The 26,447-nt window shown below is 42.2% G+C and overlaps 1 protein-coding gene across 1 annotated transcript in view; it reads left to right on the forward strand.

Moving 5' to 3' along the window:
* Positions 1-26,447, forward strand: part of PTPDC1 (protein tyrosine phosphatase domain containing 1) — a gene marked incomplete in the record, with an annotated part of 669,594 nt that overhangs the window by 624,373 nt on the left and 18,774 nt on the right. The window contains 2 exon segments of the mRNA XM_088018957.1: positions 4,700-4,794; positions 17,151-17,238. Coding sequence (XP_087875083.1) covers positions 17,157-17,238 — 82 coding nt within the window.

The raw sequence follows: 26,447 nt of genomic DNA on the forward strand, positions 1-26,447 counted from the left end.
CTAGGTTTTCTTGTGTTGTTTTTTTTTTTTGCTATTCTAATAGATGTATAATGGTATATCATTGTGGTTTTAAACTAGCATCCCTATACTGAGCATCGTTTCATATGCTTATTTTCATCTGTATATCTGTAGTGAGGTATCTGTTCAGATCTTTTGCCCATTTTTTTTGTTTCAGTAGAAACTAAAAAATATAATAAGGTTTTATTTTTAATTTCAAAGTAAAGCTCAAACAATATGGAAGTGTATAACAGGAATAAAATAAGACAGACACTCCCTTTTTTGCTCCAAACATTAATCTTTTAAAACTGATGTTACAGATTGACCCATGTGCTGCCTGTTTCCCTCTATGCTTCTAATGCACAAATGCATTTTTCTATCATTCTGAAAATTCTTACAGATAAATGTAACTAGACTAAAATTATCACTCTGCAACTTGCTTTTATTTTTTAACTTATCACTGTATTATAGTCAATTTTCCAGCTCAGTACATGTAAACCTAACTTGGTGGAAACATAACTGGTTTGCATTCCATGAGAAATATATGCTAGAATTGGCTCAACCATTTCTTACTCAAAAGTATTCAAATTAATACCAATTTCTTTTCTACAAGAAAAATACTACAGCAACCACAATTTATGCACACTGTTGGCCTTTTCATTTTTTTTCTTAAATCAAAATACGATACGTAGATATCTATAATATCTCTAATTACCCAACCAATGTATGAACGGGCAAGAGTAGTAGTCCTCCTGCGAACATTAAACCATTTTCTCTCTATCCTGGAACCTGTCTTCCTGCCACCATGCTCTCCCTCCCACTCCTGCCCTCTCCCCTCACCTGCGCTCTCTCTCATTTAGCCAATTTAAAAAAATTGAGTTGTCTTCTTCTCATTCAGTCCTAAAAGTTCTTGGCATATGCTCGGTGCATGTCCTTTATCAGATGTGGGGGTTGCAGATATTTTCTCCCAGTCTGACTGCTCATCCTCTTCACAGTGGCTTTCACAGAGTTCAAGGTTTTCATTTTAATTAAATCCAACTTACGTTTCTTCTTTCATAAATTTGCTTTTGCTTTGTACTTAAAACTCATCACCAAACCCAAAACCATGCAGATTTCCCCTGGTGTTTTCTTCTAGAAATTTCATAGTGTCTGCATTTTACATGTAGGTCAGTGACCCATTTTGAGTTACTATTTGTGCGAGGTTCAGTTTCTTGCATATGTACTTCCAATGTCTGGCATCACTTGACAGGCTATTCTTTTTCTATTGAATTGTCTTTGTACCTTTGTTTAAAATTGACTGTGTTTTTGTGGGTCTGTTTCCAAGCTCTGTTATGTACCATTGATGGATGAGTCCATCATTTTGCCCCTCTCTGGTCATTACTGTAGCTTTATAGTAAGTCTTGAAATCAGGTAGTATGAATCCTCCAACTTAGATCTCCTATTCTAGAACTGAATTGGCTGTTCCAATACCTTTACTTGTTCATATAAATGTTAGAATAAGCTTAAGTATGTTTCCAAAAAGCTGGCTGAGATTTCAATAGGAATTGCATTAAGCTAAGGGAGAATTGACATCTTTACTATGTGGAGTCTTCCAATTCAAGAACACCGATCCTGTACATATTTTGTTACCTCTATACCTAAGAACTTCATTTTGGGGGATGCTATTATAAATGTGTTGTTTTTTAAAATTCATATTCCAAGTATTCATTGCTGGTATAAAAGAAAACAGTTGACTTTTATATCTTGATTATGTACCTTTCAACTTTGCTATATTCACTTATTATGTACAGGAATTATTTGGTAGATCTTTGGGGTTTTCTGCATAGACGTTTGTGAATAAAGACAGTTTTATTTCTTTTTATCCAATTGCGTACCTTTTATTTATTTTCCTTGTCTGATTATACTAGCTAGGACTTTTAGTATGAAGTTGAATTAGAAGTGTTGAGAGAGGACATCCTTGCCTCATGCCTGACCTTAGGGAGAAAACTTAACACCTCACTATTTAGTATGATGTTAGCTGTGATTTTTGAAAATAGTCTTAATAGGTTAAGGAAGTTCCCTTCTAAGTTTTTTGAGAGTTTTTTTTTTCATGAATGGATGTTGAACTTTCTGCTACATATATTAATATCCTATTTTTAAATTTTCTATTATTTTTAAAGATTTTGTTTATTTGACAGAGAGCAGGAGAGAGAGCGAGAGAGAGCACAAGCAGGGGGGAGCAGCTGGGAGGGGGAGAGGCAGGCTCCCCACTGAACAGGGAGTCCAACACAGGGCTCTATCCCAGGTCCCCAGGATCATGCCCTGAGCTGAAGACAGACACTTAACTGAGCCACCCAGGCGCCCCAATTCTTTTTCTCATTTAGTCCATTAATATGATAAATTACACTGATTGATTTACAGATATTGAATCAGTCTTGCACTGTTGGAATGAACCCCATGTGATCATGATGTATTGCCCTTTTTATATAGTCAACTTGCTGGATTCACCCTGAGCCAAAGGCAGACACTTAACCAACTGAGCCACCCAGGTGCCCCTCATTTCCCTCTTTTGATCAATCAAAATCTTTCCCCAAAGGCGTCACTGGTCCCGAGTCAGATTTTCTGTATTTAGCGGTTTTGTCCCTCGGTGCCAAGGAAGGACTTCTCCTGGTTGTCCTGTCCCACGTCAGAGGGAAGTTGCCTAGCAGTTGGAACACACTTAAGGCCACAGTTGAGTAACAAGGAAGGTGAGGAGGGAGAAACTCAGGTACTTTCCATCTAAAGTCTCTGTCTCCTCAAGGTTGTAAGTGTGGGAAATCATCTTGAAGCATAAGCTAGAATCACCTTATTGGGCACATCGTTTGGCAAAAGTTCAACAGGCAATAAAATGCAAAACTTGGGGTGCCTGGATGGCTCAGTTGGTGGAATGCCCTACTCTTGATCTCAGGACCTGGTATCAGGTTTGTGAATTCATCTCAGGACCTGATCTCAGGTTCGTGAGTTCAAGCCCCGTGTTGTGCATGGAGCCTACTTAAAAAAAAAAAAAATGCAAAACTTAAAGATAATTATACACAACAGAAAAAGTAATATGACAATTCCAAATTATATTATGGTCTCTATATATGTTGCCAATTGAGACTTCGTGATGCCGTCAGTGAGCGTGACTAACTCTGAGGACTGGGGATGGTGTGCACTGTGCATGTGTTGTAACACCCGCCCAACAGCACAGATTTGTCGAAGCACCTGACAACGTTCTTCGATCAGGTTCCCCGATCGCTGTGAAGTTGGAGAGGGGTCCCCAGGTAGGGATTCTCTTTCTCACAGAATTTTAGCCACAGAAGAAGCAGTGGCCTGTCTAGAAGGGAAAGCTTCTGTCCAATGACAAACATACAGACCACGACTAAAATGTATTTCTATCCCTGAGATAGGGAAGCTGCAGGAGATCCATTTGCCAAACTGGAGGGGCCCTGAAGCAGTCCAGAGTCTGGGAGCAGTGCAGTTTTCCCCAGACTATGCTTTGAACAGGTGGGACATGCAAGGTAAGCACTTTCTGTGGCCCTATTACCTTTCCCCCACCAATGTTGGTTCGTGAATGCTGTCACTGTGTCAGGAGACCAATGGTTTAAAGCATGTACAGTGGTAAGTACTGGGAATTCTGGAACTTCTGTGGGCAGATTGTTATTTGGTCCAAATCAGAGTTCTCCCTTTTTATCAAACCAACAATTATTAGATTTCCATACTGTTTTTCCTTTTCTGGGGCCAATTTTTGGGGTCTTTGGTTAGTTTTTCCAAATTATCATTTGGGAGAACATCCTTTTGGACCTGACAGAGGCCTGGCAATTGGCCTCCTTTGAGAGCAGCATTTGGGGCAGAAATGTCAGTGAGGTGATTTCCTTTGGCCTCCAGGGAGTCGGATCTGGAATACCCAGGAAACTTGGTAATGGCCTGAGCAGCCACAAAAGTGTGACGTAATAAATTTTGAACACAGGAGCCATTTTTCATTTTATCTTCATTGGAGGTAAACCTCACTGTTTCTGTAATATTCCAAAGTCATGAGCTACTGGAAGATGTACCCACCATCTGTATAAATGTTTGTGGTCTTCCCTTTGGCCAAAATACGAGGATGGTGAGAGGGGACCCTGTGACTGTTTCTGCAGTGACCTTAACTAAGAGGGCAGGGGCAGGAATGGCTGTGAGGCCAGGGGGGATATACCTGAGCCATATTCAGGGTCTGGTTGTTGGCTGTAATGCCCTACTGGCTGATGATGGTCCCCGGTGGGGTGAGCGCTCCAAGGGCATTCCCTTCCCTCTCACAGACAAAGAGGAGAAAGGAGGTTGATAGTTAAGATGTCCAAAGGCAGGGGCCTTATTAGGCTTTTCCTTAAAGTCCCAAAAGCTCTGTCACCCTGATCTTTCCAAATAATAGGGTCAGGTCTGTTGATATTCAGTAAAGCATATGGAGGTTGAGCCGTAAGAGAGTTCGGGATCCAATTTCGACAGTAGTCAGCTAGTCCAAGAAAACCTCGTCATTGGTGCTTAGTTTTAGGTTTAGGGATGTTCAGGATGCCTTGAAATCTCCCTGGATCCAAATCTAGTCCTGGTGCCGAGATCAGGGGCCCTAAGTATGGAACCTGAGTTTGAACAAACTGCAATTTTTCTTTGGCGATTTTATGTCCCTTTAAGGGCAAAAGTTTTAACAGATGAACATTGCCTTCCTGTGAAGAGGTCTGAGAAGAGGAGCAGAAGAGCAGATGATCCACATATCGGAACAAAGTAGAGCCTGCAGAAAACCTTCTGTCGTCCGAATCTGCTTTTAAGGTTTGTGAGAAGTAGGAAGGACTCTGAGAAATCCTGGGGCATGACTGTCCAGATGGATTTTAATTCTTCCCAAGTGAAAGCAAAAAGATTTTGGCTATTCTTATCTACTAGAATACTGAAAATGCACTCCATAGGTCAGTTACAGTGAAAAATTTGGTTTCAGTGGGGTTGGGTGTCAGTATGTATGGGGTTAGAACAGCAGGGTGCTGAGGGATAGCAGTGGTATTTATTGCTCGGGATCCTGGACAACCCTTCATCCTCAGGCACTGAGTGTTCTCACAGGTAAACTAGAGATATTACAGGGACTAGTGCAGGAGATAATGAGGCCCTGAACCTTGTAATCTTCTATTATGGACTTGATAATTTGAAGGGCTGCTTTATTTTTGCGGTATTAGTTCTGAGGAGAGATTTGGAAGGATCTGTTTGAATCTTGAAGGGAGGTGCACTGTGGATCCTGCCAGTATCTGTTGGAGATGTTGCCATAAGGAGGATGGCAGCCGATGTAGTCAGGACAAATGATTAGTGTCTGGAATTAGTCCCAGTTAGCGCAGAGACGGAGCAAAGAAAAGATGTTGAAGGGGCATTTGATTTAACTTCATATAAATGGAGTTAGCCGTATGTACTCTCTTCTGTCTGCCTTATTTTGTTTAGTGATTTATTTCATCTTGTCTTGCTTTTGCAACTTTGTCAAAAATCAATCGTCCTGGAGGTGTGGGTATATTTTCAGACCTTTTTTTTTGTCCCATTGCTCCATTTATCTGGCTTTAAGCTCCTACTTCACTGTTTTTATTACTGCTCTTCGAAATTAAGTAGTGTTAGATGGACAACTTTTTCTTCTTTTTCAGTTGGGTTTTGGCTACAGGGGATCCTTTGCATTTCCATATGTTTCAAAATTGGCTTTCAATTTCTACAAAACACCTTATGGGATTTTGGTTGAGATTGTGATGGCTCTGTTGGTCATTAGGGGGAGAATTGGTACCCTAACGAGTCTTCTGAACTATGAATGCAGCAGATCTTGCCCCCCCCTATTTTTTTTGGTCCTCTTTAATTTTTCTCAGTAGTGTTTTATAGTTTTCGGTATTCAATCTTTTTACCTCTTTTACCAGATATATCCCTAAATATTTCATATTTTTCCATGCTATTGGAAATGTGTTTTTAATTTTAATTTTGTTATTTATCCTCATTATATAAGAATGTGATTAATTGTTATATATTGATATGTATACCATAGCCTTGCTAAATTGTCTTACTGTTCCTAATAAGGTTTTTTGTGGATTGAATCAGATGTTCTATATAGATAATATGTCATCCTTGAATAAACATAATTTTACTTTTTCCTTTCCAGTATGAAAGTCTTTCACTTCTTTTTCTTGCATTATTGCTCTGGCCTCCATACTGTGTTAAATAAAAGTGACAAGAGTGGATGTGCTTGTCTTGGGGGGAAGTGCATTGAGTTGAACGAAATCTCAACATACCAAAAATTTGTGGGCCCTCTAAAGCAGTGCTGAGAGAAGGTGCAAGATTGGTTAAATATTCGAAAGTCATTCAGGGTATCCACTACAACAGGTTGAAGAGACAACCTTTCTGCATCATATATATATATCAGTTGATGCAGAAAAAGCATTTGACACCATTAAACGGTGATGCATTATTAAAAGCTCTCAGAAAATTAGGAGTATAGGGAACTGACTCAACTTGAAAAAGAGCATTTTTAAACAGTTCATAGAAATAAAACTGTAATTCAAGCTTATAGAAATAAAATTGGATTTATGTATCAATCTTGTATCTTGCCAACTTGCTGAACTCGCTTATCTGTTCTGTAGTTTTTTTAGTCGATTCCTTAGAACTTTCTAAATATAACATCCTATCTGCAAGTAGAAATAGTTCTACTTCTTCTTTTCCAATAAGGAAGCCTTTTATTTCTTTTTCTTACATTATTGCACTGACTGGAAACTCCATTACAAAGTTGAATAGACATGGTAAGAGTACATATCCTTGTCTTATTCATGATCTTAGGAGAAAGCTCTCCATCTTTCTGTAAATCATGATGTTAGTTGTGGATTTTTCATAGATGCCCTTTATCAGGTTGAAGATATTTCCTCCCTACTGCTAGTTTATTGAGTATTTTTACCTTGAGAGGATGTTGGATTTTGTCAAATGATTTTTCTGTGTCTGTTGAGATGATCATGTGGTTTTTGTCTTTTATTATTGATATATTACATTGATCTTAATATTGATATATTACTTTGATTTTTGAATGTTAAACCAACCTTGCATTCCTGAGGTAAATTCCACTTGCTCATGGTGTATATACTTTTCTATATGTTGTTGGATTCAGTTCGCTAACATTGAGGATTTTGCCTCCATATTTAAAAAGAGATGTTGGTCAGTAGTTTCTTTTCCTGTGATATCTTTCTCATTTTAGTCTCAGTGTAATACTGTACTCATAAAATGAATTATGACATGTTCTCTCCTCTTCTATTTTTTGAAAGAATTTGAAAAGAATTGGTGTTAATTCTTCAAATATTTGGTAGAACTCACCAGTGAAACCATCTGGGCTTGGCTTTTCTTTGTGTGAAGTTTTTGAAATAATTTAGTTTCTTTACTTGTTGTAGATCTGTTCAGATTTTTCCATTTCTTCATGAAGGTATTCTTGGTAGTTTCTGTCTTCCTAGTAATTTATTTCATCTTATTATTTTTTGGCATACTTTTTTTCTTAGTATTTTCTTATAATCCTTTTTATTTCTTTTTTTTAAAGATTTTACTTATTTATTTGAGACACAGAGAGAGAGTTGCAGAGGGGGAGGGGCAAAGGGAGAAGCAGGCTCCCCGCCGAGCAGGGAGCCTGACGTGGGGGGCTCGATTCCAGGACCCCGAGATCATGACCTGAGTCAAAATCAAGAGTCAGATGCTTAGCCAACTGAGCCACTCAGGAGCCCCTTTTCTCCTTTTTTAATACATGCACTCATAGCTATAAATTTCCCTTTTAAGCACTGCTAGAGCTGTACCCCATAAGTTTTGCTATTTTTTATGTTTGTTTTCATTCATCTCAAAGTATTTTATATTTTCATTGTATTTTCTTCTTTGACACATTGGTTGTTTAAGTGTATGTTTAACTTTTATATAACTGTGACTTTCCCACATTCTTCTGTTGTTGACTTCTAATTTAATTTCACTGTGGTCAAAGAAGGTACTTTGTTTTAATTCTTTTTAATTTATTGAGGTTTGTTTTATGACCTAGCATATGGTCTACTATGAAGAATGTTCTATGTGCTCTTGAGAAGAATGTGTATTCTGCTCTTGTTTGACCTGAAGTGTTTTGCAGATGTCTGCTACAACTAGGTAGTTTATAGTATTCTTTAAGTCTTCTGTTTCTTTGCTGATCTTCTGCCTCATTTTCTATCCATTATTGAAAGTGGAACGTTGAAATGTCCAACTATTTTTCTTGAGTTGTGTATTTCTCTCTTCAGGTTTTCAGTTTCACTTTGTGTATTTTGGGGTTCTGTTCTTTTTCAAGATTTTATTTATTTGAGAGAGAGAGCACAAACGGGGAGAGGGAGAGGGAGAAACAGACTCCCTGTTGAGCAGGGAGCCCAACATGGGACTCAATCCCAGGACTCCGGGATCATGACCCAAGCTGAAGGCAGATGCTTAACAAACTGAGCCACCCAGGTGTCCTGGGGTTCTCTTCTTAGGTGCATTGATATTTAGTCATTATATCCTACTGATAAATTCATTTCTTACCATTGTAAAATGTCCTTATTTTGTCTCTAGTAACAATTTTTGTCTCACTGTATTCTATACAGTATATAGCCATCTCGGCTCTATTTAGGTTACTGCTTACATGGTATGTATTTTTACATCTTTTTTCTTTCAGCCTGTGTCATTGAATCTAAAGTATGGTTTTGTAGACAGCATATACTTGGGTCATTTTTAAATTCTGATGGAATCCAATTTATGTTTTTCTTTATTTTATGCTTCTGGGTCCATTTTTTATTTTTTTTATTTTTTATTTATTTATTTTTTAAAAAGATTTTATTTATTTGACAGAGACAGAGACAGCGAGAGCAGGAACACAAGCAGGGGGCGTGGCAGAGGGAGAAGCAGGCTTCCCGCTGAGCAGGGAGCCCAACGTGGGACTCGATCCCAGGACCCTGGGATCATGACCTGAGCCGAAGGCAGACGCTTAACGACTGAGCCACCCAGGCGCCCCCCTGGGTCCATTTTTTAAAGGCCTTTATTTTTTTAGAGAAGTTTTAAGTTTACAGCAAACTGGAGAGGAAGGGACAGAGATTTCCCATATATCCCCTGCCCACACACATGCATAGCATCCCCAGTTATCAACATCACTCACCAGAATGGTTCATTTGTTACCGATGATGAACCTACACTGACACCTCATAGTCACCCAGACTGTTTACCTTAGAGTTCACTCTTAGTGTTCTATGGATTTGGACGTTCTATAGAGTTGGACAAATATGTAATGACTTTATCCATCATTATAATACACAGAGCATTTTCACTGCCCTGAAGATCTGTGCTCTGCCTATTAATCTCTCTCTCCTTCCCCCAGCCCCAGTAACCATTGATCTTTTTATTGCATCTGTAGTTTTGCCTCTTCGGGGATGTCTTATGGTTAAGTCGTACATCATGTAGCCTTTTCAGATTGGCTTCTTTTACTTAGTGATAGGCTTTTAAGATTTCTCCATGTCTTTTCATGGGTTGATAGTTTGTTTGTTTGTTTTTTTAGTGCTGAATAATCTATTATTTGGGTGTCCCACAGTTTATCCATTCACCCATTGAAGATTATCGTAGTTGTTTCCAAGTTTTATAAATAGAGCTGCTGTGAACTCTTTGTGCAAGTTTTTGTGTGGACATAGTTTTCAACTCCTTTGGAAAAATACGAGTGCAATTGCTGGATAGTATAGTATGTTTAGTTTTATAAGAACCCCCCAAACTGCCTTCCAAAGTGACTGTACCACTCTGCATTCCCACCAGCAGTGTGTGAGAATTCCTGTTGCTCCACATCCTCATCAGCATCTGGTGTTGTCATTGCTCCACACTTTTGCTATTCCAGTACGTGTGAAGTGGTATCTCAATGTTTTCATTTGCATTCTGATGACATATTATGTGAACCATCTTTTCATATGCTTATTTTCCATCTGTATATCTTCTTTGGTGAGGTGTCTGTTAAGGTCTTTGGCCCATTTTTGTAATCAGGTTGTTCTCTTATTGTTGACTTTTAAGAGTTTTTTTGTATATTTTGAATAACAAGTCATTATCAGATGTGTTTTTGCAAATATTTTCTCCCAGTTTCTGGCTTGTCTTCTTATTCTCTTGACTTTGTCTTTTGCAGAGCAGAATTTTGTAATCAAGTCCAGCTTATTACTTTCTTCACAGGTCATGTCTTTGGTGTTATATCTAAATAGGCATCACTACATCCAGGGTCATCTAGGTTTTCTCCTGGGTTATCTTCTAGGAGCTTTGCAGTTTTGCATTTTATGGTTAGGTCTGCCATCCATTTGAGTTAATTTTTGTGAAGAGTGTAAGGTCTGTGTCTAGTTTTTTTGTTTTGTTTTGTTTTGTTTTGCATGTGGACATCCAGTTGTTCCAACACCATTTGTTGAAGAGGCTGTCTTTGCTCCATTATGTTGCCTTTGCTTCTTTGTCAAAGATGACTTTATTTATGTGGGTTTATTTCTGGGCTCTCTGTTCCATGAATCTATATTTTTATGCTTTGGCCAGTTCTACACTGTCTTGATTACTGTAGCTTTCTAGTAAGTCTTGAAGTTGGGTAGTGTCAGTCCTCCAGCTTTGTTCTCCTTAAATATTGTGTTGGCTATTCTAGGTCTTTTCCCTCTCCATATAAATTTTAGAATCATTTTAATGAACTACCTGAAATTTAAAAAAAATTTTAAATAATATGTCATAGAAATGTATTTAAATGTGAACATAATTATGTATCCACAATATTTACAAGTATGTATCCACAGTACTTACTAAAAGGAATAGCTAATGAACATCTCTTGGTTAAGAATCCAAATTATGCCATCCAAAATGGTGTGGTGTCTGGTGCTTGACCAAAAAGTGGCTACTGTGGGGAGTCTTTCTTCCTGCTGATACCACCTGCAAAGCAGTGACCTGATTCCAGGTGATCGCTTGGTTCAAACTAGGATTTTGGGCAGAACATTAGTACCCAGGTCTCACCCAGGAATATGAAGCTTTTTCTAGGTTTGGTTGATGATGTGGGGCTTCTTAAAGCATTCCAGGATTTTGTGAAGATTGAAGAATTGTAAAAGGAAGGTTTTATTATTTGACAGCTAAATAGACCCCAGGAGACACACTTTCACAGTAACCTCTGTGAATACCTGCTGTTAGGTAAATGCAAATGGCTTACCTAATGCAGTAGTTCTCAAAGCATCACTGGAAACCAGGTGGAAATGCAGATTCTCAGCCCCACCCAGACCTACTGAGTGGAAATTCTGTGGGTAGGGCCCAGCAGTCTGGGTTTTTAAGAAAACCCCTCTGACGGGTGTTGAATCAGTAACTGTTGACGTCTTGATGAGTTTGAAGTATCTGTGGTGTGACAGTGATGTGAGGTGGGTTCAAACCTGTAGGAATGAGCCTCGTGTGGCTGTGGGAAAAGGCTAGGGACGATGGAAACCTTGCTTGCAAAAATCTGCTCCACCTGTTGTTAACATTTTCCCTATTTGTGCCATCATAATGTGTTTTCTGAGGAATCTGAACCAAACAGCATTTCTTTAAATGATGAAAAAGAGGATCCTGCTGTGGTGTTGTTTTTCCCTGATCTGTGATGAGTCTTCTGAGAGCCCAGGGGCCTTCCCTGAGGTGCATTTAAGGTGTGGGGTCACAGAAGTGGGTGAAGTTCATAGCAAACTGTCAGACACCAGTCTCTCCAAGGCAGCCCTTCGTCCTTTCCTTGAGGACCTAGCTTGCGAGAAAGGCTAGAGGGGTCTCAAGAAAGAAAAAGCATTTTCAAAATGTTGCCTGCCTGCCCCCAGGGGTGATTTGAGGAGAAAAAGAATTTTATCCAGTTTTGTCATTTTTTTTTGAGATACAGATTCAGAAGGAAGGAGGTTTCCATTTAAAAGAAATTTGTGAGGTGGGGGCGCCTGGGTGGCTCAGTCAGTTAAGCATCTGCCTTCGACTTAGGTCATGATCCCAGGGTCCTGGGGTCAAGCCCTACGTCGGACTCCCTGCTCAGGAGGGGAGTTGGCTTCTCCTTCCTCTCCCTTTGCCCCTGGTTGTGTGCTCTTGCTCATCCTGTTTCTCAAATAAATAAATAAAATCTTAAAAAAAAAGAAATTTAAAAAAAGAAAAAAGAATTTGGGTTTTTTGTTTGTTTATTTTATTACATGTGGAATCATAAAGAGTGCTTTAATTCCTTAAGGACAAAATACTAGTGTGGTATCAGGAAGCCATGTTTTAAAGCATCCGAGCCACTAGGTAAATCTTCAGTCAGTCCCACATGGTAAGGGCATGTGAGAAAATGTATGATTGGTGTTAGGGAAGACATTCTAAAGCAGAGAAGATTTGGACTAAGGGTTGAAATTAAACAGACCCACCCCTCAAGGATTAGAAGGAACACAAATCTGTCAGGTTGAAGACCCGCAAGAAGTTGGAGATACAAATGTGATCAGGAAAACTAAGGTAAGGAAAACGCCACTCCTCGCCTTTGCATGGTGGTGCTGTCGCGGCACTTCCACGGTCTCAGCAATAACCTTGACGTAGGGAAGGCACGATTACTGTTTCCCCTTTGCAGATGAAAAGGCTGAGGTTCAGTGAGATTAAACGGTGGTGGTGGTGGCAGCTGCCTTTGACTGAACAGTAATTTATGTATTCATTCAATAAATCTTTACTGAGGACCTACTCTGTGCCGGGCCCTCTTCTATACAATAGTTGACAAAGCAGACAAAACTCTATGCCTTCATGGAGCTGACATTCTGGCAGGGGAAGGCAGACAATGAAAGGGATAAGGCAATAAATTATGTACCATGTTAGGTGTGTTTTCTTCAAAAGTCCGGAGGAGAACAATGAAACAGGGAAGGGGAGCCGGTTTAAATTGTAAACAGGGTGGCTAGATGGGTTGTGAAGAGAGGGGGAGCGTGACCTGGCTGAAGTTAACAAGGTCATTCTGGCTGCTCTGTTGAGGACAGACTGAATTATGGATCAGGCACAGAATTAGTCTGTATATAGGCTTGCAGGTCATCTTTGCAGTGAGTGCAGGGCAGATGTGAGCCCAGAGATGTTAGTAAATGTGCTTAAGATCACAGAGCTGGGAAGTGCCAACAACTCTGTCCAACATGTGTGTGGATTTTATGATCGTGCAGTCAGACCAGCTGCATTTCTGTTAGGAGGGAGGAGGCCAAAATGTGTAAAGGAGCTTTGTTCTTGACACTTGTTTTTGGGACAGCAGTGAATTAAGATTTGGATAAAGGATTAGCAAAGTGTGTGCACAAAGCAAAGCAAATTGAAAATCTTGCTGTGGATAGGTCTGAAAAGTTTCTTGCAAGCTAAGGAATTATCAGTGTAGCAGAGTTAAAATGCATACAGTAACATTGAAATTTTTTTTTATCCAGTGTGAAGTCTTTCCTGTTGAGAGGCTGTATGCGTGGTGGTGAAGAACACAAATTCTGGAGTGAAAGTTGTGAGTTCAGATCCCAGCTCCACTATTTAAAAGCTGTGTGACTGTAGGCAAATTATTTGACTTCTCTTTGCCTTCATTTTCTAATCTGTAAAATGGGAATAATAGATGAAACTAAACACGTTTTTCCCATATGGTCCAGCAGTTGTGCTCCTTGGTGTTCTTGTAGGAGCAGAAAAACCTATGTGCACACAAATACCTGCACATGAATGCATACAGCTGCTTCATTCATAACTGCCAAGCCTTGGAAGCAAGTCAAATGTCTTTCAGCAGGTGATTGAATAAATAAACTGTGATTCATCAAGATAAAGGAATATTATCCAGCACTAAGAAGAAATGAACTGCCAGGCCATGAAGATGTGTAGAAACCTTAAATGCATATCACTAAGTGAAAGACGCTAATCTGAAAAGGTGACATACTGTGATTCCAATTATGACATTCTGGAAAAGGCAAATCTGTGGAGACAGTGAACAGATCAGGAGTTGTTGGGGTGGGGCAGAGAAGGAGATGACTGGGCAGCAAAAATTCTCTTGTGTGGTCCTGTAATGGCAGATCCATGTCCTTACTCATTTATCCAAATCCACAGAGTATCCAGCAAGAGGAAGCCCTAAGGTAAACTGTGGACTCAGGGTGATGATGATGTGTCCATGTGGGCTCCTCGGCTGTAACAAATGTGCTATTGGGTGGGGGTGTTGATAGTGAGGGAGGCCGTGCATGTTGGGGTGGGACAAAGGGTACAGAGGAATTCTCTGTACCTTCCAGTTAGTTTTGCTATGAACCTAAAACTGCTCTAAAAATACAGTTTTTAAAATTAGAATAATAGTAGTACTCAGCATATGGTGGTGTGGTGAGGATTATGAGTTAAGACAGTAAGGGACTTGGAACAGTGCCTGGCGTGGAATAAGCTTATATGTTTTAGTTATTATTAATATATTATTTGTGAACAGAAACGTATGCAGCTTTCATAAGTTCACTCACATACTTGGAGATCTCTATTTTTGCCCATACAAACTTCAATTTTTCAACCTCAAATTCTTCTACCACGATTCCTGTGTAGAAGTAATGCTCTTGGCCCATGTCTGTAATGTGGGCAGAGGGCCTCTTGCAGCAGCAGGAGCTGGAGCGCAGGTTGACTCCTCCCCAGATGTCCCAGCTCAGACATCTTGACCCTGATGCCCGTGGAGCACAAGTGCTCTGCATGCCCCGGAAGGGTGCTGCTGCCCTTCTCTCCTGCCAGCCCGTCTAACACCGCCCCCACCTGTTCTCCACAAAAGTGCACGTGCCAGCTTCTTGTCTGGAAGATAGAAGGAAAGCAGTGACCTCAGAATGCCTCAGGTCACCACAGAGCCTGTCTCTCTGTGAAATGGCTTTTTTATGAAGGAGAACATTCTTTATGTCAAACTCTTACTTTCTGATGACTCTTCTGAACAGTATGAGTGATCGTCTATAGCTGTTCTGAGTTTTAAGTATTGGGTACTAATTAGTGAGCCTGTGATTAATCCTAAATGTTGAGTCATTTTGAGGAACATCTTGGGATGAAAGCAAATTGTAGGATAGAGCGAGCAAAATATCTGTCATTAGCAGCAGGAAATGAAATTAAATAAGATGATTGCACAGTGAAATGACAGGATTACTGTTCAAACCCTGTTTCTCCTGACTCTGCAACCAGGCACGTGAAATGAATTCAGTTGTGAATGAAGTTACTGTTTCATAAATCTTCTTGAGAAAGTCAACCATTACTAACTACCGGCAGGACTGTTTTCTAGGTAGGGAAGGGAATATTTACAAAGTCTTATAAAACACTATGATACTGGTTTGCAAATTAAAATAACAGTAATATATTGGATACCTGTATGCCAGACATTGTGCTAGAAACACACACACAACTGTTCTTTATCCTCACAACAAGCTGAGAAAGATATAATCCTCATTTTACAGAAGAGAAAATTGAAACTATACAAAAATTGGTTCGTATAGCTGGTAGCGAACAGAGTCAAAGTTTAAACGCAGAACTTCTGCCTATACAATATAGCTTGGCCTAGTTGAGCCGTCTGTAATTGGTCAGTTATATACAGTTGGACTACACATCCATGTTCTTATGCGGAGTTAATACCCAGAGAACACTCTTGCAGAGTCCCCTGGAGGCTGGAAGGTGAAGCGGAACAGGAGTGGGGACTGGCGCTTGGGCTGAGAGGAGGGCTGTTGGCTTTGTCAGGCGGCAGCGCTGGGGCTGCTAGACTGTTTAGATCAGAGCCGGTGATGAGCACCTGCAAGGAGAAGGGGGAGGAGCCTGCACTGATGCTTTCAATTTTCTGTTTTAACTCGCAGACTTTGACGGGTCTGGAAATAGTGTTTCCCAAACGGATGTTTATTAGCTGTCTCAGATCTTTGAAAATTCATAGTTTAACTCTAAGCATATATTAACTCTCAGGTAATTAGACCATTAAAGAAAACTTTCCATTTTTCCACTGTTTTTCCTAGGTTAGAAGAATTGCCTTTTCATAAAAAGCATGTATTCATGTTAGTTGACAAAAATATAGTACTTAAGCCATACAAAGTAGATGATTTACAAAGAAAGAGAGTTTTACTATTTTTAAGATGACTTTTATTGTCACATTTGGATACATATGATATTCTTTGAAGATGGGCCATTTAAAAAAAAATAGTTTATTTATTTGATAGATGCAGCGAGAGAGGGAATACAAGCAGGGGGAGAGGGAGAGGGAGAAGCAGGCTTCCCGCTGAGCAGGGAGCCCGATGTGGGGCTCGATCCCAGGACCCTCGGATCATGACCTGAGCCGAAGGCAGACGCTTAAGGACTGAGCCACCCAGGTGCCCCCAAGATAGGCCATCTTTACTTTTGTAGATTAACTATTATGTTTTAGCAATACTCTCAGCCTGCAACAAAGGATTTATCTGTCTATTATCTATTATTAAATTGGGATTTACATGTTATATTGGAGAAGCTTTTCTTAATGTGGCAGAAAAGTTAAAGTTATAGGAAAAATCTTACAGGTTGGACTACATGAAACAGTAGTGCTTGCTAGGCAGAACACACCATAAACATACATAAGATGTCCCTCTCCCCCTGCTTGTGTTCCCTCTCTCGCTGTGTCTCTCTCAAAATAAATAAATCAAATCCTTAAAATAAATTTTTTTTTATCTATTTGAGAGAGAGCATGAGTGGTGGGAGGGGGGTGCAAAGGCAGAGGGAGAAGCGGACTGCTCGCGGAGCAGGGAGCCCGATGCGGGGCTCCATCCCAGGACCCAGGGATCACGACCTGAGCCGAAGGCAGGCGCTTAACTGACCGAGCCACCCAGGCGCCCTATTAAGTTTTAAATTTTAATTCTAGTATAGTTAACACACAGTGTTATGTTAGTTTCAGGTGACAATACAGTGATTCAACACTTCCATACAATACCCGGTGCTCATCATGACAAGTGCCCACCTGTTTCCCCATCCCTCGCCCACCTCCCCTCTGGTACCGTCAGCATGTTCTCTATAGTTAAGAGTCCGTTTCTTGGTTTGTCTCTCCCTCTTTTCCTTTGCTCTTTGTTTCTTATTTCCCACACAAGATTTCATTCTTTTTAATGGCTGAATAATATTCCATTGTGTGTGTATGTATGTGTACATAAATGAACATCACATAGGCAGACTCTCAAAAACTAATCTTTTTTTGTCCCCAGCAGACTACCATGCCTGCAGGAATCTTGCCTGAAAATGAGGAACTGTATTCCACTTCGGTGAATAACAGTGCATATGCTGCCAACATGAAAGGTAAGAGTGCTTTGATATACTTGTTGCATCTTTGTGCCAAGTGGCATCTAATAAAATGATGTGGGTAGACATGACAGAAGGCTCGAGGCCTCATACCGGGATCCCGAGTGCAGCTGCTGTTTATGGCTTTTGTTTATTTCTGCCTCCCTGTTTTGACCTGTTAAAATTGCTTTTCATCATCCTGAATAGTGGGTCTTTTGAGAAGGAACGTTGAAAACAATGTTTGTCTCCTGCATTATCCTCTCAGACTGAAATTATCTGTTCCTCTCATCAAACGCCTCCTTGTGAGTCACACTTTCCTTTCTTTCCTGTCTCCTTCCTCGGGAGTGACACTTAGACGCATGTCCAGAAGCATGGGACCCCTGCGCCTCCCAGTCTGTTTCCCTCCTCTGTCCCATCCCGTGGTCTCGAGCTTTCACATGGCAGCCCCAGGCAGGAAAGGTGCTGCCTGGGGCTCTTGCTGCCATACTTGTCCTCACTCCTTTGCCTGCTGCAGGTGCTGAGCCGGGGCACACCCCGACTTCCTGCCACGTTGGCACCACAGGTCCTGCTGCTGCTGCCAGCGGAGAGCCGGATGTTGAGTCACTTTTCTTGGCAGTGCCCTTTGCGTGATTCTCCTACTGCCTCTTTTAGGTTTGCCCTGTTCACTTTCGTGTTCCTGTACAGGGAACTTTGAAGGACTGTCCCCAGAAGTGGGATTACGTGATGTGAGGGTCTGAAGGGTGGCTTTCAGTGCCTTGTGCTCTTGTAGGAATCCAACCACGCCACCAGGGGGTGCTGTCTCTCACCAGGAGAAGGAGCGTCTCCCTCCTGAGACCTCGCCCGAATTCCAGGTCCTCACAGATCTGTGCCGTGCCTGGCTCTGGGGGCACCAGGACTGCTGCTGCCCCCCATTTGTGGACAGCGTCTGTGTGCCAGACTCACGGTGTGTTAGCTTCCCTGGTTTGAGAAGGAAGCGCTGTCTAAAACCAATGCAGCAACGGTGCCTACTTGCTGCTCACGTTGTAGAGTGATGTGTTTTTTGCTAAGGGACTCCAGCTAGCGAGTGTAAGAGTCAGACAAACCTTTTCCCCTCTTGCTTCTTCTGTCGAAATGTCACCTCTTAGCTGGGGTTTCCCACCAGGGGTTCTCTTGGCTTCTGAGGCGGGCAAGTCTTAAGTGTACAGGAGAGCGCCGGATGCGGAAGACAGCATCCCTGCACCACCCCACCCCCATCATCCAGTCACGTCCCCAGACTGCAGTGACACCTGGAAAGCCTGACACGTTTCCAGATGCCCAGGGAGGGCTGTGCTAGCTGTATGTGATCTCTTGCTGAACTGCTTTACCTTTTTTTTTTTTTTAAGATTTTATTTATTTATTTGACAGAGAGAGACACAGCGAGAGAGGGAACACAAGCAGGGGGAGCGGGAGAGGGAGAAGCAGGCTTCCCGCTGAGCAGGGAGCCCGATGCGGGGCTCGATCCCCGGACCCTGGGATCACGACCTGAGCCGAAGGCAAATGCTTAACAACTCAGCCACTCAGGCGCCCTGTTTTACCTTTCCTAAAACCATCTTTGTCATTGAAATTTTCCCCATTGTATAAATGTAGCTAATATTTAATTAGGAAAAATCTGGAAAAATAAGAAACTTTACATCTAACTTTTTTAGAGTGAGTCTCGCCTATAAAGGTAGTCAGTTATACTTTATTGGATTAACATTGGGATGGGAAGTATTTTTTTATTAGTGGCTAATGAATCATGGGAAAATTAGGGGGTACATAAATAAAGTTTTTAAGTTATTTGTAAAGGAAAGTAGAAAACTCAACAAGAACTATCTTTGGAATGAGACAAACCTAGATTTAAATCTTGGTTCTACTTTTTGAAAAAAATTGAGGGGAGGTGGAATTTCAAACATTCATAAAAGTATATAGGATACTGTATGCGGAGGTACTGTTCTCTTTGGAGGTACCACCCCCACATATGGGTGCCATCCCTGCAGAGGTGCCACCCCGCCACAGAGGCCCCCTTCCCCATCAGGTGCCATCTCCCAGCTTTAAGAGTTTCAGCTCACTCCCTCCCCCTTTTTCCCCTACTTCCGTATTACTTCATTTCATTCCTTAACCATATCACCATTATCGTAACTAAAAAAATTTAACAGTTGCTCAATATCATCAATATCTAAACATTGCTCAAATTTCTGTCTCATAGATGTATATATTTTTGTTTGCATCGGGCCCCAACAGAGGTCAATATTTTAAAATTGGTCGGTATGTATCTTAGATCTCTTTTGCATGTGGATTTCTCCCTCTTTTTCCTCCAATTTATTTGTTAAAGAAACCAGATTTTTTTTGCCGTATAGAGTTTGCCACAATCTGTATTTTGCTGATTATATTCACATGTTTCCTATAAACTGAACTGGAAGAGGGTCATAGAGCCTAATCAAGTTTTTTTTTATTTACAACCATATTTGATGGATAGTGCTGTATTCTTCCATCAGATGTCTGGTTGTCTCTCTTGTGATGTTAGTTCTTTTGTTTTGAAATAATTTCAAACTCACAGAAAAGCATAAAAAAATTCCCATATACTATTCACCCAGAGACCCTCATCCACGTTTTGTCAGCTGTCCTAATAATATCCTTTAATAGCAAGAGGACACTTGTGTTTTTTTCCTCTCAGTGACTGGGCACTGCTAGTTCTCTCTTGACCTTTATGAAAATTCCGGGCCAGGTATGTCGCAGCACGTTGCTCACTTGGGGTGTGTCTGCTGTTACGTCGTAGTAACGTTAAGGTCACGCATCTTTGGCAGGAACATCCCAGGAGTGATTTTATTCTTTCCTCACTGCATCCCGTCAGGAGACCCAGAAGGTCCCTGGAGGTGTTAAGCTTGATCACGTCAGAACAGTGGTGTCTGCTGGGATTTGTGCATTCTAAGTCATGCTTTCTCCCCCATAGCTCCTATTTTGTGGAGAGGTGTTGGAGAGTGTGCCCACCCCAGCCTTCGTCCAGCTCTGCTTGCTCAGCTCTCTGAGGCTCCGCCTGGATGAACCGTCATGATGGTAGATGATGAAGTGGAGGGTTCCTAATCCATCATCGCTTCTGTGTTTCTCAGCCGGCACTCTCTCCTCCTGCTTGTGTGTCGGTTGTATCTCTATTGCAGTGTGGTTTCGTGTTCAGTCAGGAATGCGTCAGTAACTGTCATTTGTTTTCATGCTCCGCCGTCCCACACTTGGCCAGCAAGAACCCCTCCCTGCAGGGACGTCCCTGCATGCCTGCTTCCTGGCCCAGCAAGGTCTTCCATCTCCCCTGCCCTTTCCCTGTCCCAGCCCTGAAGTCACCCAGTTCTGCAAGGAGCTCTGGTCCTTTCAGTAGGGAATGGTATCCAGAAACCAAAATGTGCTCACTGCTGCGACGACGTCGCAATTGCCACGCTCCCTGGGAGACAGAGCTAGGAAGTGTATGTTAATAAGTGTGCGCAGATCTCTACCTGCTTTTACGTGTGTATTTGTTTCTGTTTGGTGAAAACTCTGAGTCCATGTTGGTACTTCCCACTGTCATCCCTCACCACCATCATTCTAGCTTTTCCCGTCATCATGGTTATGATTCCCTCCTTCGAGAATGAGGAACCTTGCTCTCCTTGTCCCCAGTTTCCTTGTTTGCTCAAGCCTCCTTTTCATGACCAGTCTCCCAGCCCCGCCATCGCTCGCCTCAGCTCGTCCACACGGAGTCTGTACCCTGCCAGGCCGAGTGCCGCAGACTCTGCTGCAGCTGGCCCTGGAGCACATGGGGGTGGGGGCACTGACCGCATCACAGATGAAAATCCACAGATAACTTCTGACGCTCCAAGGACTTAACTCTAACAGCTGCCAGCTGGCTGGGAACCTTACTGATAACCATTGATTAACACAGATTTTGTGTGCTACATACTGTATTTTTATAATAAAGTAGATAAAAAATGTTAAGGAAATCATAGGGAAGAGAAAATACATTTACGAAGTCCTGTATTGACCCAAAGACATCTGTGGAGAGGTGGACACATGCAGTTCACACCCATATCGTTCAAGGGTCACCTGTAGTTGCCTTCCTTGTGTTGCACCTGACCTCTGCTACATGGCCCTCACCTAGGCCTGCTTCGTGGCTGTTTTTATTTTGATTAGGTATATACTTTTAATTAAAATATTGAGGTAATTGTACAGTCACATGCAATTGTCAGTCATAATACAGAAAGAACCTTCACTCAGATTCCACCCTAGTAACATCTTACAAATCTGTAGTGCAGTATCACAGCCAGGATGTCGACATTGTTACAGTGAAGATACAGGACAGCACTGGGGGCACCTGGGGGCACAGTCCGTTAAGCATCTGATTCTTGGTTTCGGCTCAGGTCATGATCTCAGGATTGTGGGATTGAGCCCCACGTCGGTCTCTGAGCTGGGTGTTGAGCCTGCTTACATTCTTTCTCCCTCTCCCTCTGCCCCTGCTCACTCATGCACTCTCCCTCTCTCCTTCTCTCTCTCTCTCAAAAAAAAAAGGCTACAGGACAGCACTGTCACTACAAGGATCCCTCCTGTTGCCCTTTCATAGCCAGACCCACTTCTGCCCATGAGTCTGGCCCCTGACAAGTACTGTGACAGCAAAAGCACAAGCAACAAAGGAAAGAAATCGATAATTCAGACTTCATCAAAATTTAAAACTTTTCTGCATCAAAAGATGCCATCAGTAGAAAGAAAAGTCAGTCTGCAGAATAGGAGGGACTGTTTGCAAATCACATATCCATCTAATTAGGAACTAGTCTCCAGAATATGAAGAAAATCCTAAAACTCAATGAGCAAACACAACCTGATTGAGAAAGTGACTCGAGTAGATGTTTCTCTGAAAGGACACACAGATGTCCAATATGCACACGAGAAGTTTATTTTAACCATTATAGAAATGCAGATCAAAACCACAATGAAATACCACTGCATATCCATTCGGATGGCTGTTATCAAACAAACCAGAAATAACAAGTGTCGGTGAGTAGATGGAGAAACTAGAGCCCAAGTACGTTGCTGCTGGTGTAAATTATGGTGCAGCCACTGTGGAAAACAGTATGGCAGTTTCTCAAAAAATTAAAAAAAAATACTCTGGGGATGCCTGGGGGGCGCAGTCAGTTAAGGTTCTGATTCTTGGTTTTGGCTCAGGTCATGATCTCAGGGTTCTGGGATCGAGTCCCGCATCGGGCTCCTTGCTTGGTGGGGAGTCTGCTTCTCCCTCTGCCTGCCGCTCCCCTGGCTTGTGTGCTCTCTCCTCCGCCCTCGCTGACAAATAAGTAAAATCTTAAAACAATAAAATAAAAAAATAAAAAAAGAATGACTCCGTGATCCAGCGGTTCCATAGGACAGAAAGCAGGGACTCAAGCCAGTGTTTGTGCCCCCACATTCATAGCGGCATTCACAATAGCCAAAAGTGGGAACCAACCCACAGAGGTGGCACGTATGTGCAGTGCATATGATTCAGCCTGAGAAAGCCTGACACCTGCAACAGCGTGGATGGACCTTGAGGACACTATGCTGAGTGAGATCAGCCAGACACAGGACAAACACTACGTGAGTCCACGTCTGTGAGGGACCCAGAACGGTCAAAGTCATAGGGACAGAAAGTAGAGGGGTGGGTGCCAGGCACTGGGTCGGGGGAGAGATGGGGAGTTAGTGTTTAATGGGGACAGAGTTTGGGTTTAGGAAGATGAAAAAGTTCTAGAGATGGACAGTGGGGATGTACTTAATGCCAGTGTAGTACTGTACACTTAAAAATGGCTAAAATGACCTATTTTGTGTCATATATATTTTACCACAATTAACAAAAGGAAAAAGGAAAGCGCTTTCTCTTCCTCTTCTTTTCCCTTCCCTTCCTGAACAAGTCAGTCCCAAGCCACTGGCAGGGCCACGAAGAGTAGGTGCGCACACCAGAGGGTGAGCGAAGCTGTGGTGCTGGAGACCAGGCAGGGTGAGGGGCGGCAGCAGTCATGACGGGTGTGCGGGATGACAGGTGTGCGAGGCTGGCCACACTCGGGTGTGAGAGCACTCAGCGGGGCCAGAGCCTCGGGTGAGGTTAAGAGGGTTCCTGCATGGCCGGCGGCCCCACGCGGAGTATCCAAACACAGGCAGGGCGTCCACACAGGTCATGGCAACATCAGACTGGCTGGGGTGTTAGAGCCCACATTGGGGGGGATGCAGATCCACATCGAGGAGGGGGCAATAGCAGTGAGGGGAGATTGGTCACATAGAGGGTCCCGGTTTAAGATGATGGTAGCAGGGTTCTCACCATTACAGAAAGGTGGAGGGGACAATGTGTGTTGGTTTGGAATTTGTGTATAGGGTGAACTCTTGGTTTTCAGTTAATAATATATATATGCGTGCATATGGAGATAAACGTGGACCTGAACGTGTGGAATGTGCGTGTGCATGTCTACGGTGCATGTGTTCTTCACTGTCTGCTGAGAGGGCCTGCTGGCGGCAGCACACCCAGCACCCAGACTTCCTGCCTAAGTGCCGTTCTTCAGCCATGAGGGTCTCATCACGGGGAAACAGATACATTCTGCAAAATAATGGGCCTACACTCTTCAGAAGTCGAGGGAAGACGGAGGAGCTTGCTCTGGAGTGAATGAGAAATGGGCAGCCGCTGCATGTGGTTCTGACATGGTGTGGCGTGATTTGCCGTTAGGATCACTGAGATCATCAGGGAAGCTTGAGCGAGGTCTGAGGGACAGAAGCAACTAGTCATGTATCAGTTGTAATCTGCAGATTTGGGGGAATCTAGAGGATGTCTTTGTTTATGGGAAATACACGCTAAATTATTTGAAGTAATAGAATAGCATGTCTGCAGCTTATTCTCAGGTGGTTCAAGAAAAAATACTTTATTATATTTTTCTGTAAGTTTGAGATTGCTTCAAAATAAAAGATAAAGTCTTCTCCAAAAATTTTTTAAAATTAAACCAAATTGTTTAACCGTGTTGCCTGCTGCTGAGCAGTCCACCAAGACGTAAACTATACGGAAGCCATCGGATATACCTTAGAGCAGTTGTGGGTGGGTGATGGAGGCAGAGACCAGAGCGACACGGGTCGGCACTGAGGCAGGCAACGTGCAGATGGCCACTGCCGTCAGCTCTTCAGAGGTTTTTCTGGGAAGGGGGACCAAGGACCCTCCGAAGCAGGGGACTGTGGTGAGGGGTGTGGAGAAAATGACGTGTGCAGGAATACTTGGACAATTAAGAAGCTATAGCCCAAGGAGGGGAAGTTTTGGAGAAGTTCTGCCTTCAGATATTTGAAGATCTTGAAAAGTCAAAGAGATGCTTTGTTTTAATTTTCGGAGGAAAGGAGTAGAGCCAGTGTTTACAGAGCAGGGGCTTCTGACTAGCGTGTTGAGCCATCCAGCAGCTGAGTGGTTGGTGGCCTTGCATGAAGTGAACTCCTGACCCAAACAGTGGCAAGCAGAAGCTGTTCCTGGAAGTGATTCCTCTGGTGACTTAGGGCTGAGGCCAGGTGGACCTCCAGCTCCCACTGCGCACTCAGGCCCATTGTCATGTGAGTTTGTTCAAATAGGAGGTCCTCAGCCCTTTCTGAAATCTTGAGTCTAAGTGGAAATGACCAGTGCTTGGGGTCCCGCGTGTGGGAATTAAAAGGACCGTGAGGTCGGGTGCCTCTCAGCGGGTTTCTTTGTTGCTTGCTGCGCTTAACACAGGGGTAGACAGTCTCACCCTTGCAGTGACCAGGGAATCCCTTGGTTCCTTAAATATTATTTTGAATTGGGGAAGGTCCGATTGCCTACCTGCAATCAGGCCAGTGGCCACGAAGTATAGAGACCAGAGCACAGCACCCTGGTTCTTTGTGCTTCAAAGGGCCCTTTGTGTGTTGGTGATGACAGCAGCTTGGGGCGTATAGGATTGGTCACGGGGATTATCCTTTGTATTATTTTCCTGCTTTTTTTTCGGAGCCTGGTTTCTTTTTAGAGACGGTATATTCGGAAGTGAGAAGGGTAAGAACAGTAGCAAGGTCGTGCACCCATGAGTTTATGTTCATGGGATGTAGAAAACTGACATTTGTCTTCTTATGTGTTTAGAAGAATATGTTGTCAGAGGAGTGAAAAACAGGTGAGTTACTAGCAGGCAAGTGGGAAAACAGCAGTAGTGTGGATTCTTGTGACCTGCAAATAAATTATAACTGTGGAGGGACAAGGAGCTTATGATAATAATGTTCTTTCTGGGGCCTCCTGAAAAAACACTCTACCTTTTAAGTGTCTGCGAAAGCATGGCCCTTCACAAAATTACTCTCTGAAACACTCCATTTTATATATCAGAATATCGCATGAAATAGGAGTTAAAATAGTATCGTGGCTCCTGTTTATCTAACGAGAAGGCATCTATTTTTTTCCTGCTGGTAATTTATATATTAAAATGTTATTAGGAGCGCCTGGGTGGCTCAGATGGTTAAGCGTCTGCCTTTGGCTCAGGTCATGATCCCAGGGTCCTGGGATCGAGCCCCGCATCGGGCTCCCTGCTCCGCGGGAAGCCTGCTTCTCCCTCTCCCACTCCCCCTGCTTGTGTTCCCTCTCTCGCTGTGTCTCTCTCTGTCAAATAAATAGATAAAATCTTTTTTAAAAAATGTTACTTATAAGAATCTGAACAACTCATCATTAGCAATCTGTAACTCATCCCAACTTAAATTTTTTAATGGATTTTTAGGTTCTACAAATATGCTTTCTTATGAATACAGAAAGAGAGACCAGTTTGGTACAAGTATACTATCTTTTATTCCAAGAATTTGAAAATAATCTCTTTAAAGTTTTTTCACGATTGTTTTCTGGCAACATTCTGTGAACAAAAACATGGTTTTCGAAGGCCACAAATTAAGGAGATGTGAGATTTCTGAGGTCAGGGAGGTTGAAACAAAGCTTCTCAGAGATGGCTTTTCTCAATTTTATTTTAATGCTATATTTCTCTCTGACCTCAGATAAAACCTGTGTTGAGTTTTAAAAAATATTACCTCTTTCAGCGTCTTCATACGTAGTTGTTGAAACATGTAAAGACTCACCTATATGAAAATATGAGCTTTGAAAATTCTGCTCACCATCCATCTCATCCCTAGGAGTTTGCTGAAGGAGAAATGTGGATATTAAAAGGATTGGGTCCTGAGATGTTTAATGTCTCATTTTTAAATAAGATCATGGGTTATGGCCTAAATGTCCAACAGCAAGGGAA

Source organism: Eumetopias jubatus, unplaced genomic scaffold (genome assembly GCF_037043125.1).
Source record: "Eumetopias jubatus isolate StellerSeaLion01/CBP00866 unplaced genomic scaffold, mEumJub1_p1.0 scaffold_15, whole genome shotgun sequence".
Lineage (NCBI taxonomy): Eukaryota > Metazoa > Chordata > Mammalia > Carnivora > Otariidae > Eumetopias > Eumetopias jubatus.